At 40.3% G+C, this 13,636-nt stretch overlaps 1 protein-coding gene across 2 annotated transcripts in view; it reads left to right on the top strand.

Moving 5' to 3' along the window:
• NEK10 (NIMA related kinase 10) overlaps positions 1-13,636 on the top strand; it is a 158,941-nt gene that overhangs the window by 72,744 nt on the left and 72,561 nt on the right. For both annotated transcript variants that reach the window (XM_080673185.1, XM_080673186.1), the window contains exons 18-23: positions 17-145; positions 634-771; positions 2,607-2,652; positions 5,121-5,242; positions 5,377-5,479; positions 12,994-13,069. In XM_080673185.1, the coding sequence (XP_080529311.1) occupies positions 17-145; positions 634-771; positions 2,607-2,652; positions 5,121-5,242; positions 5,377-5,479; positions 12,994-13,069 (614 nt within the window). The remainder of the gene's footprint in view (positions 1-16; positions 146-633; positions 772-2,606; positions 2,653-5,120; positions 5,243-5,376; positions 5,480-12,993; positions 13,070-13,636) is intronic.

The raw sequence follows: 13,636 nt of genomic DNA, 5'->3' as shown, positions 1-13,636 counted from the left end.
TTATTTGTTTGGTTAGGAGGATGAACTGATGCAAATTGCTGAAAATATTGAAAGTATTAATCAGAATAAAGCTCCTTCGAAATATATAGGCAACTACGCAATTTTGGATCATCTTGGAAGTGGAGCTTTTGGCTGTGTTTACAAGGTGACTTTGCCCTTTCTTATGTCCCCAAGCACACCACTATGTCCCACTTGCACACCCACACTCAGCTGAGTTGGAGCCCCCTCACTGAAAAGTAGTGAAAAATAGATATAAAAATTAGAGTGATTGTTTTTATCCACTATATAGTTGCATCAATGTTGTCTTATCTTAACTTTCAGCCTTAGAAATTGATTACTGACTTTTGAAGAGAAAAGCCATCATTAATCTCTCATAAAAAATTGTCACAATGGCTTGTTCCCATGCATGGCACATTCTCTCCATTCTGTATTAATGTAGTAAAATCCTACGAAGTATTGCAGATTGACCCAGGAGATACCAGTTTTTGAGCTGAGCTTAGTGTAAATACAGAAAGAGTTTTAAAAGTTCCAGGACTTATTTAAACGACTTGCTTTAATCATGTGATCTTATTACTGTATCTCTTTTCTCCCCTTTCTACCTCCACCTCATTTTTTTTTTTTTTATCTTGTTAGGTTAGGAAGCGTAGTGGTCAAAATCTCTTAGCAATGAAAGAAGTCAATTTACATAATCCAGCCTTTGGAAAGGATAAAAAAGATCGAGACAGCAGTGTGAAGAACATTGTTTCTGAATTAACCATAATTAAAGAGCAGGTAAATATTCTTTTCTTGTTTATGAAAGTATTTCCCTTAAATAAATGCCATCAAAATAAAGTTCTTATGCTATTCTTCTCCAGGCTGTTTAAGATCTACTGTTTAAAATAATTCACATTAAGTGGGTTATACTTCAGCCAACTTTTTTTTCCTAAGGCTTGACATTGAACCATAGAAACACTTTCTGGAGTTTTTATCAGGGCAAGGGGGGCAGAACATTAGAGTTTACAGCACAGAGTGATTCTTGTATGAAAAATCCTTCTCTTTTCATTGCAAACGTATCCATTTCTCTCTCCTTATATTGTAGAATATTTGGTTACTTAGTTACATGCATCAGCATATGACTAAGAGTTCCCTGACTTTTGTCAAGTGGAACCAAGCTGTTAACATTCCTCCAATATGGCTTATTAAGTCTAAAATGTGGCTTTTCCAGATGGGCTGTTATTTATTAGCATGAGCAGGATATTCTGACATAATGTAACACATCAATTAACTATCATTATGAAGGTTTGTTTGGGGAGAAAGAATAAACATGCCAGAAGAGAACTGGGACTTCTTTTTGTGACCCAAGAATGCGTGGGTTTCTTTTTCAGCTTTCCTTCCTTGTGCATTCATTTCGGACGCTGCTCTTTTATAACGCCTGTGGAGAGCCATCCACTGCCTGCACTTCGTTCTCCACTAGTTACATTTGCCCAGCATCTGTGCCGGGACATAGCGATCACCATGAATAAGATGATCTTTATGCATCAACATATGCATAAGCTTTACTCCAGTTTGTAAATTATAGTAAATATTATCATAAGCAGCTTACTTATAACTGATCTTTGTACAGTAATAGTTTGCTTACGCTTAGTATAGCCTAGCCTTCAGCAGTGCGCTGTCTCATTATAACACAGGCTGGAACGTGGCTTCTGCCCTAAGCTGATCCAGTATCTTCCTTGGAACTGAAGTCTGGGTGGAGTCCTGGCCAGTGAGCTGGATCTCTAGAATATGGTTCTGGTTGCTTACCTGAATTCATATTGTTTAGAACCTGCTGGGGCTTTGCTAGTTGGTGAGGTAGACTATTTGTTTTAGTCCATTCCCTAAGAAAAGAAAGTATCAGGGTCAAGAAAGGAGTTTTTGTCAATTATGGTAATTTCAGCAGAGTTAATAACTCTCACTTCAGTTTCCTACTAATCATTTTGGAGAGCATAAAAGGCACCAATGGTGTAAATAGACACAAACAGTGAATGTACATACCTAAGTGGTGAAGAGGTAAAGAGCAAGGAGGTCTGTATTCAACATGAATTGCTTCATTTTTGTTTTCTCCCTCTGCATTCTGTGTGTGGTGTTGGGCCTGGGAATCCCAATGAATTCTTAAGGTTCCTTCTGGTTCCACAATTCTCTGTTTTAGTTTAATTAAAGTGATAACCACAATCAGTGTTTACTTCTATTTGATAAGGCTATAGGAGATTCCTATTTCAGATTAGTTTGATAAGTAGAAAATAAAGAGAATCATGAAAAAATCTGAATTAGATGATAACTTTTTTCCCTTTTTATTGAATTTACTGGGGTGACACTGGTTAAAAAAATTATACAGGTTTCAGGTGCACAATTCTACAACACATCATCTCTTACACTGTATTATGGGTTCACCACCCTAAGTCAAGTCTCCATCCATCACCATTTATCCCCCTAAACCCTTCTCCACATTTCCCACCCCATTAGATAAATTAAAATGCTTAGTTTTAGAAATAAAAAGAAATACAACACTTTCTTTGTTGTTTTCAAATATGAAATATGTAAAAAGTTTGTATTTTGAAGTAGTGTAATGTTTGTTACTTATTTTCTTATAGCTTTATCATCCCAATGTTGTACGCTATTACAAAACATTTCTGGAAAGTAAGTATGAATTTTTATGATATTTCCAATTAAGGGAAAGTATCTTTGTTACATATTTGCATATTAGAATGTAAAAAAAATAAGCTCAATCACCTACTTTCTTTACCTTCTTTGCTGTTTATATGACAGTCGACAATCTTGTGCATCACTTTCTTGATGAGTGGAACAGTGATGTAATCAGGGACCTAAACAGTTATATATAAAGTACCTAGACTCTCATCTGAGAGACACTGAATGAATAAACTGAAATAGCTTTTACAGCTATTTTCATACACATAAAAATCACTTCGGATCTGTAGAGAAGAAACTTAAGGATAGTTGCTTTCTTAAGAAAAAAAATTGAAAGTTGTTCTTATTGAATTAGATAACATTTTTCACCTCCAAAATAAATTGGAAGTGGGCTGGCTTTGATTTCTTTCTTTTTTTTCTTTATTGATTAAGGTATTATATATGTGTCCTTATCCCCCCATTACCCCCCTACCCCCCCCCCCCCCCCCACTCTTGCCCTCACCCCCCTGGTGTCTGTGTCCATTGGTTAGGCTTATATGCATGCATACAAGTCCTTTGGTTGATCTCTCCCCCTCACCCCCACCCTCCCCTACCTTCCCTCTGAGGTTTGACGGTCTAATTTCTTTTACTTGAAGTTCAATTAATTGCCACCAGGTGGTGATGGAGCCCTGACTGATGCTGCAGGCGGGCAGGCTCTTTCCGCAGGGTTGATGTTGAGATGCAGCCAAAACAGTCAATTGTTCAAAACAGCACAGGACCTCTGGCTGCAGTAATAGAAGTATTGATAAACCTTCATACGCCACACGTGAGCTTTCAGAGTAAACCTCCATTTGAAGGAAGATTTAAGAAATATAAGGCAACGATTGGGGCTTCCTCGCTGCCTCTTCATAGTTGCTATTGTTAAGCAGACCTGTCATGTACTGTGACATATTATGGTTTTACCCATCTCCCTCCCCCTAGATGACTCAGAGGAACTCAGTGCCGGAAGTCTCCAGTAAATCCTGCGCCCCCGGCTGTTGGTTCTTGATATTAGAATAATTTCCTGTGATTTAGTGCATATCCAATCACACAGAGCTCTAGATTGGCTCTTGTGTTGAAGTGGCACAACATGTCTTACTTAAGAATGAAACAACACAAAGTGTTTTTTTGCAACCTAACTTCCTCCAAAAAGAACTGGAAGTGGTTAAAAAAATACATAAAATGTGATAAAACAGAGGAGAAAATTATGATAAAAGGAAATAAAATGTGAGAAAATGAAGAATAAAGCTAAAGGTAAGGTTAGTACATATAAAAATATTTCTTGAGATTATGAAAAATTGGAAGCAATATGAATGCCTATCCTTGGGAAAATGATTAAATAAATTATGATCCAACTGTATTGTGGAGTAATAATGTAACCAACAGAACGAATGGCATGGATCTATGTATACTGACACATAACAACACTGCAAGTTGCAAAACACGTATAGTATGATTTTGTTTTTGTAAATATTGTGTACATGTGTATTCTACTGGTATATAAATCCCAAACATCACAAAGGATACACAGTGCATTCCACTGTGCGTAGTTTCCTACTGGTTTTGAAGGAGGAAGTAGAATTTTCTCCTTTGTTTCCTGGCATCCACAGCATTTAGAGGAACACAATTAGCTATGAGGTTTTCAGTGTCCATCAGGTAGAACCAGGAGAAGCGCAGCTTTCTGTGCTCTTGAGGGGCATAACAAATTTCTATCCTGGGTGGTATTTCACCTCTGTCATTCATTACAAGGCCACGGTGTGATTCCATTGTAAAAGTCAGAAAGGTAACCCTATGAGACTACAAACAATGCAGTGTAAAATGCAGTTTTCTGAATGGCTGGCTTGATTTAAGGGTAAATATTAGACTATTGAGATGAAGTGGGTTTACATGTTCTTCAGGGACTCCTCCATGACTTGGGCTCATTTGCTCCTTCTCTTTGGTGCCTCCCAACCATTCCATGTCACAGCGTACATAGCAAATGATAGTAGTGGCCTGTGTAATTAATGCTAGCAGGTTCCTGTAGCTGGGAGAGACTGTTGCTGGGCTCCAGTTGTCCCAAGATCCGCCCCCGCCCCCGATCTCACCCCTTCCAGGGCTGAGTGGATTCATATCTTAAGGCATCTCTAACTCGTTAGTGCTGCACACCTATTGGGAAACTCAGATTCTAATTCCTAAGTGTTTCCAAAATATCTTTATTGAACTTAAATTTCTATTGTCTTTTTCTTGTTTTTTTCTTTTCTTTTCTTTTCTTTTCTTTTCTTTTCTTTTCTTTTCTTTTCTTTTCTTTTCTTTTCTTTTCTCTTCTCTTCTCTTCTCTTTTTCCTTCCTTCCTTCCTTCCTTCCTTCCTTCCTTCCTTCCTTCCTTCCTTCCTTCCTTCCTTCCTTCCTTCCTTCCTTTTCTTTCTTTCTTTCGTTCTTTCTTTCTTTCTTTCTTTCTCTAGATGATAGGTTGTATATAGTTATGGAGCTTATAGAAGGAGCCCCTCTTGGAGAGCATTTCAGTTCTTTGAAGGAAAAACAACTTCATTTTACTGAAGAAAGACTATGGAAAATATTTATTCAGGTACGCGTTTATTTTCATTAAATTTTCCTGTAAAATGGTGAAGACCCAAGCTGATATTTTAGAGCCGTGTGTAGTATTCATCAGTGCTTATTTGTATATTTGGGGAAATAAAATTTCGTCTTTGCTGTTTCAAGCTGTGCTTAGCTCTTCGGTACTTGCACAAGGAGAAGAGAATCGTCCATAGAGATCTGACGCCAAACAACATCATGTTGGGGGATAAGGACAAAGTAACAGTGAGTAAGTATAAACATCTGAAACATTTTAATTTCAGAATTCCTGAATTTTATTCTGAGCAGAGCTGTCCCATGGAACTGCACTGTGCTGATGGGGATGTTCTGTATCAGCACTATCCTATAGAGCAGCCACTAGCCACAGGTGACTGTTGGTCACTTGAAATGTGGCTAATGTGACTGAGGATGTGAATCTGAAATTCTGTTAAACTTTAAGGTGAACATCCCTATGTGACTAGTAGCTACTATTGAGTTGTATATTGCCGCATGAGAGAATAAAGTACCCTTAGGATTCATGAGAATTTAATTCCCAAACCAATGGTCTCTAGGTCTTTTCTTTCTGTAGAATGTTACTTCATCAACACAAGCTTTTATGACCACCATGTGAGCATGTTATTTTAAACGATTTTAACATGGTCTGTACCATACAGGTAACAAATGTACTTATCAAGGGCTATGAAAAAATCAAGCCATTTATAATTTCAATATCAGTTTTTACCAAAGTATTTTCAACTGCAGCAGGTAGGCCTCATGTTGGCTAACATTTTACAAATGAGAAAATTATTTTCCCCCAACAGTTGGTTAATTCTTAATCATAACTTAACTTTTTAATGCTTTAATGATATATTAGCTTTTTCCTGCCTTTCTTCACTCATGAACATTTGTGTTACTCTTATGCACTATTAATGGGGAGCCATCTCTAAATCAGAACTCTATTGTTTTCGATCATGACATTCTATTAGTAAAACGTTTTTTTTGATAATATGCTGCCGTTATATGTAGGCTTGTTTATAAATTCTGTACATATATTACTGTGTAATTATTTTATAGTACATTAAGTATACAGAAATAAAATACAAAGGGGTATATTAAAATAATCAAAGTACAGGTTTTAATATTTTTTTCTGCTCCTCAGTGGATTGCCATAGGCACCCACTTTGGAGACCAATGCCCTAAATATTATAGATGTAAGAAATATGACAACATTGTGAAGGTGAATCTCTTAATTTTAGAGGAACCTAATTCTTTACCGAAAGTACACATTTACCTAAACCATGTCTTCAATAACAATGATTAGATTTCCTGTCCAGATTTTTGCAAGTAGAGATCCTATATTAGTTTAAAAAATTAAAAGCAACCTAAAACAGAAACTCTGTGGATAATCTTCAATGTAAAATTACTTGAAATATTTAAGCATGTGCTTTGTGAGATATAAAATGAGACCAAATAATTGTGAATCTTCATCTTGGACACACATTTACTTAATCATTTGAAATTAATTACAATTTTGTTTACCATATGCCTTTTACTGTTTTTCTTTTTATAAAATAGACTTGGGTTTCCTTAAAAATTTTTAGTATTTATATACATGTAGGTATTTCAATTTGTAAGTTAATAAATATATAAATTGTGTATTTAAATTTTATAGCAAATAGTATCTTTACTATTAAATAATGATTAAAAAGATTTGTTCAGTGGGGATATTTGTTCTTCTTAGATGGCTACTCAGGCCATATTTCCTGAATAATAGCTAATCCTGAATTTAATTTTCTCACTAAGATTAACTGCAATCATTTCCCTTGATTAGATTTAAATACATCAAGGTTAATCTATTATTGTAGTAGCTTGATTTTTTCCCTAAATTTACTTTAATTAATTATATATATTTTATTTAACCAGTACTACATATCAAAGTAGTTTACAAAATAAAATAGCACTAAAAAGCTAATAAAGAAAAACTTACCTCTAAGCAACTCCCAGTTCCTTTTCCCTAAAACAACCATTTCTTTTTAACTTTATTTCTGGCATTTTACTTTCGACTGTGAAAGTTGAAGATTTAGTTTTTTTTAAATATCTTCTTCTTCCCCATCTACCATCTTGCCAATGCATTTATAGCACAATTTGGGTAAAGATAATATTCAGTGTTTACATTATTATTATTGTACTAGAGGCCCAGTGCACAAAATTAGTGCACGGGGGTGTGTGTCCTTCAGCCCAGCCTGCACCCTCTCCAATCTGGGACCCCTCGAGGGATGTCGGACTGCCTATTTAGGCCTGATCCCGGTAGGATCGGGCCTAAACGGGCAGTCGGACATCCCTCTCACAATCCAGGACTACAGGCTCCCAACTGCTCGCCTGCCTGCCTTCCTGATTGCCCCTAACTGCTTCTGCCTGCCAGCCTGATCACCCCTATCCACTCCCCTGCCAGACTGATTGATGCCTAACTGCTCCCCTGCCAGCCCAATTGCCCCTAACTGCCCTCCCCTGCATGCCTGGGTCCCCCCCAACTGCCCTCCCCTGCTGATCCGGTCACCCTAACTGCCCTCCCCTGCTAGCCTCATTGCCCCTAACTGCTCTCCCCTGCTGATCTGGTCCCCCCAAACTGCCCTCCCCTGCAGGCCTGGGTCCCCCAAACTGCCTTCCCCTGCAGGCCTGGTCCCCCCCAGTTGCTCTCCCCTGCAGGCCTGGTCCCCCCCCAGCTGCCCTTCCCTGCAGGCCTGGTCGCCCCCAACTTCCCTCCTCTGCTGACCTGGTCACCCCTAACTGCCCTCCCCTGCAGGCTTGATTGCCCCCAACTTCCCTCCCTTGCAGGCCTGGTCCCTCTCAACTGCCCTCCCCTGCTGGCCATCTTGAGGCGGCCATCTTGTGTCCACAGGGGAGCAGCCATCTTTGACCACATGGGGGCAGCCATCTTGTGTGTTGGAGTGACAGTCCATTTGCATATTACTCTTTTATTAGATAGGATAGAGGCCTGGTGCACGGGTGGGGGCTGGCTGGTTTGCCCTGAAGGGTGTCCTGGATCAGGGTGGGGGTTACCTTGGGGCATGGGGCAGCCTGGGTGAGGGGCCTGTGGTGGTTTGCAGGCTGGCTCCGCCCCCTGGCAACCCAAGCATAGGTCAGGGCCGGCTGGAAGCAGGTATCTGGGATTTATTTATCTTCCATAATTGAAACTTGGTAGCCTTGAGCGGAGGCCATGGCCAGTCAGGGCGGTGGGAAGCTTGGCTTCCTCCATCACTGGGGGCAACCCAAGCTTCCTGCTTGCTCCAGCTCCATGGCAGCCGCCATCTTAGCTGGGATTTATTTATCTTCTATAATTGAAACTTGGTAGCCTTGAGTGGAGGCCAGGGCCAGCCAGGGCGGGCGGGAAGATTGGCTTCCTCCATCGCCGGTGGTAACCCAAGCCTCCTGCTTGCTCCAGCTCCATGGCGGCCGCCATCTTAGTTGGATTAATATGCATACTCGCTCTGATTGGCTGGTGGGCATAGCAGAGTGATGGTCAATTTGCATGTTTCTCTTTTATTAGTGTTGATAGTAATCATTTAGTGTTGATTACCTTTCCTTTCTCATAGACCTTTTTGTTTTTCTTGGAGTTAATAATTGCCCTCTTTTTAATTTGTTTTCCTAGGGTTTTTTTTAAAAAATGTACCCATTATTTCTTCTTTCTAAACTTTCTAAAAACATTATGAAAGCCCTCTTTGTACTATTTATACATGGTCAAACATGACAATTTTTTTCAATTTATTTTTCTGGACAACCAATTCCTGTAGCTATTTGCTGTAATGATGACTGGATTTGAACTTTCATTTGCTCCTCTTCTGATTGGAGTCTCTGTTTCTTGTATCCTGTGTCTTTCTCTTTCTGTGTAATATTCTCAAAGGAAAGTCATTATCTTTCCAAATTTGAAGGTGTTACTTCAATCTTCCAGCATCTGATTTTGCTGTTAGGAAATTCAGTGCTATTCTGATTCCCGTTGCTTGATAAGTGGACTGTTTTTTTCCTTTGGAAACTTTTAGAATGTTTCCTTTATCTGCTTTGGATGGCTCTCTTTTCATTCAATGTGTCTGGAACTAGGTGTACTTCTCGATCTGGAGACTTAAATTTTTAGTTTTGGGAAATTTTCCTGCATGATTTCTTCACTATTTTTCTCCCCTTTGCTTTCTCTGTTTCTCCTTCTAGAAATCCTTTTAGTCTTAGATCTTTATACTAAATAATCTCTTAGTTTTTAAAATAATTATTCTCAGTTGTTAGCTCTTTGTATTTTTGTTTTACTATTTTAAAATATTTAAAATAAAATTGTGATGAAATATGTTTTTCAGTGTCTCACGATTGATATAAGTATGAACATTAAAAACTCTTATTGATTTTTAAGAGGAATTATAGTTAAATTAAAATAATACAACATTAATTTGAAAACATATGTATAAGATTCCCACATTTGGGGAGATTTAAATAAAGCTGCAATTCATAGAGCCTATAAAAATAGTATGAGTGTGTGTATATGTGTGTGTAAGCATGTCACCACTAAGGGGCAGCCTTGTCATATTTTATTTTTCTCTTTTCTGTGCTAGAAGGTTTATTTACTCCCAGAAAAGAAGCACAGAATTGCCAAACAATGTTTAAGATGCATGAGACAAAATGTATTAAAACCGTGACCAGAAAAAAAAAACTTTAGAAAAACGAAAAATTCCCCTTTTTTCCTTTTTTCACTCACTGTAGGTGAATTAGATGTTTTAAGATGAAGGTTAGTTTGCAATTATTTATAGTAACATGCTGCCTGGATTTTGCCTTCATGAGGCAGCAGAGTACCAGCATATTTAGGTGTGCATAATTTTACAAATGGTAGCTAATTTTAATGTCTAAATATATTTCCACATAGGAGACTGTATCTTTTTAAAAAAATCCTCACTTGAGAATATATTTACTGATGAGAGAGAGAGAGAGAGGGAGGGAGAGAGAGAGAGAGAGAGAGAGAGAGAGAGAGAGAGAGAAGAGAGAGAGAGAGAGAGAGAGAGAGAGAGAGAGAGAGAGAGAGAGAGAGAGACATCAATAAGAGAGAGAAATTTCAATTGGTTGCCTGTAGTTTGTGCCGCAACTGGGGATCGAACCTGCAACCTAGATATGTGCCCTGACTTGGAATTGAACCCACAACCTTTTGGTGGATGGGAGGATGCTATAATCAACTGAGCCACCGGGCCAGGGCAGAAGACTGTATCTTTTCAGTCATCTTTTAATCACTTGTTGCCATGAAACATGTCCAGGTCTTGTCACTGCACTTATTTGCGGCCTTGGAGGTGACACAGACCCTGATTTAGTGGCACATTGGGCTCAGCATAGTCAGAGTTGGCCCCAAATGCTGCCACCTGCCAAGTAAGATCCACCTTGACCTAAGCTGTTGAGTGGTTTAAAAAAAAAAAAAAGAATCTGTAGGTGACTTGAAAAGTTCATCAAATGCTAATATTAAATACTAGAGGCCCGGTGCACGAAATTCGTGCACGGGGGGTGAGGGGTGTCCCTCAGCCCAGCCTGCACCCTCTCCAATCTGGGACCCCTCGAGGGATGTCCGACTGCCCGTTTAGGCCTGATCCCCACCGAGGGATGTCTGACTGCCCGTTTAGGCCCGATCCCGGTGGGGATTGGGCCTAAACGGGCAGTCGGACATCCCTCTCACAATCCAGGACTGCTGGCTCCTAACTGCTCACCAGCCTGCCTTCCTGATAGCCCCTAACCGCTTCTGCCTGCCAGCCTGATCACCCCCTAACCACTCCCCTGCCAGCCTGATTGATGCCTAACTGTTCCCCTGCTAGCCCAGTTGCCTCTAACTGCCCTCCCCTGCAGGCCTGGTCACACCTAACTGCCCTCCCCTGCAGCCCTGGTCTCCCCCAACTGCCCTCCCCTGCAGGCCTGGTCGCCCCCAACTTCCCTCCTCTGCCAGCCGGGTCAACCCTAACTGCCCTTCCCTGCAGGCCTGCTTGCCCCCAACTTCCCTCCTCTGCCGACTTGGTCACCCCTAACTGCCCTCCCCTGCTGGCCTGATCTCCCACAACTGCCCTCCCTTGCAGGGCTGGTCCCTCCCAACTGCCCTCCCTGCTGGCCATCTTGTGGTGGCCATCTTGTGTCCACATGGGGGCAGGATCTTTGACCACATGGGGGCAGCCATCTTGTGTATTGCAGTGATGGTCAATCTGCATATTACTCTTTTATTAGATAGGATAGAGGCCTGGTGCATGGGTGGGGGCCAGCTGGTTTGCCCTGAAGGATGTCCCAGATCAGGGTGGGGGTTACCTTGGGGCGTGTGGCGGCCTGGGCGAGGGGCCTGTGGTGGTTTGCAGGCCGGCCACACCCCCTGGCAACCCACGTGGAGGCCCTGGTATCTGGGGTTTATTTATCTTCTACAATTGAAACTTTGTAGCCTGGAGCAGAGCCAAGCCTTCTGCTTGCTCCATGGCGGCAGCCATTTCTGTTGGGATATATGTATCTTCTATAATTGAAACTTTGTAGCCTTGAGCGGAGGCCTAGGCCGGCAAGGACAGGAGGAAAGCTTGGCTTCCTCCATTGCCAGGGAAACCCAAGCCTCCCTCCTGCTCTCTGTGGTGGTAGCCATCTTGGTTTGGTTTATTTGCATCTTCGCTCCTGATTGGCTGGTGGGCGTGGCTGGTGGGCGTGGCTGGTGGGTGTAGCGTATTGATGATTAATTTGCATATTACTCTTTTATTAGATAGGATAAATATTTGGTGTTCTAAGTTGAAAATCAGAATTATTTGGTGATGTATAAATATTTTGAGATGATTCTGAACATCATATTTACTGTGATTTAGTACCAATAGATTCCATTTAATTTCATGTTTTCAGATCTTCATGGTGGTTATTTAGGTTATTTACCTTATTTTTTTAAAATATGTTTTTATTGCTCTGACTGGTTTGGCTCAGTGGATAGAGCGTTGGCCTGCGGACTGAAGGGTCCCAGGTTCGATTCCGGTCAAGGGCATGTACCTTGGTTGCGGGCACATCCCCAGTGGGGGGTGTGCAGGAGGCAGCTGATCGATGTTTCTCTCTCATCGATGTTTCTAACTCTCCCTCTCCCTTCCTCTCTGTAAAAAAATAAAAAAAAAATATATTAAAAAAAATAAAAAAATAAAATATGTTTTTATTAATTTCAGAGAGGAGGGGGAGGGAGAGAGAGATAGAAACATTAATGATGAGAGAATCATTGATCGGCTGCCTCCTGCAGACTCCCTACTGGGGATTGAGCCCGCATCCCGGGCATGTGCCCTGACTGGGACTCCAACTGAGACCTCCTGTTCATAGGTTCACATTCAATCACTGAGTCACAGCGGCCAGGCAGGCTTACTTTATTTTTAATTTTTATTTATTTTTTGGTCAGGTGAGGTCATGACTGCCATATGCCAAAATATTAGATTAATTCTATTAAGTTGAAATTATAAAAGGTAATTTGAAATGTGAAACAAGAAGTTCAAATAGTACTTTGTCCTATGTTTCAGTTAGCAAGACTTACTTTAGTATTTTTTTAAATGATAAAACTCATGTCAAAATACATAGCATAATGGAATATTGTATGTATGCCATTCATTAAGGCTGGTGGTGTTGTGGAAGATTGATACATAGGGCATTCTGTAGAAGGTTGTGAGCTGTAATAACTATTATACATGATCTCAAAGTCTAAGGAAAGATGCTAATTCTGGGGAAAAAAATGCTAACATTGTTTTGTTTTGTGAATTGTAGCTGACTTTGGCCTGGCAAAGCAAAAACAAGAGAACAGTAAACTCACATCTGTTGTTGGAACAATCCTGTATTCCTGGTAAGCACAATTATTTCATGGCTCTCAAACATCAGACTTAACTAGTTTGGGCTTTCATTCCTCTTCTTGGCTCACAAAGGAAAGACAACTTTAGGAAAAGAAGCTTATTTAGTAAGTTTTCCCCAATTACCCAAGTAATACACGTGTATAGAATTATACATCACTCTGTATGTTTAAAACAATGACAACAAAGTACTGTTCCCCAGTCCCTTGTAGGGACTCTTTTATTACCTAGATATGGAAACGAGCCTTGGTACATAGTAGGTGTGCAATAACTGTTGATTATGTGAATGAACTAGTACACTTGTTACCCAACATGACACTTAAAACATTTTATTTATTTATTTATTTTTAATATATTTTATTGATTTTTTATAGAGAGGAAGAGAGAGGGATAGAAAGTTAGAAACATCGATGAGAGAGAAACATCGATCAGCTGCCTCCTGCATGCCGCCTACTGGGGATGTGCCTGCAACCCAGGTACATGCCCTTGACCGGAATGGAACCTGGGACCCTTCAGTCCGCAGGCCGACGCTCTATCCACTGAGCCAAACCGGTTAGGGCAAC

Source organism: Plecotus auritus, assembly GCF_963455305.1.
Source record: "Plecotus auritus genome assembly, chromosome: 6".
Lineage (NCBI taxonomy): Eukaryota > Metazoa > Chordata > Mammalia > Chiroptera > Vespertilionidae > Plecotus > Plecotus auritus.
This window is presented reverse-complemented; position numbering and strand designations above follow the sequence as displayed.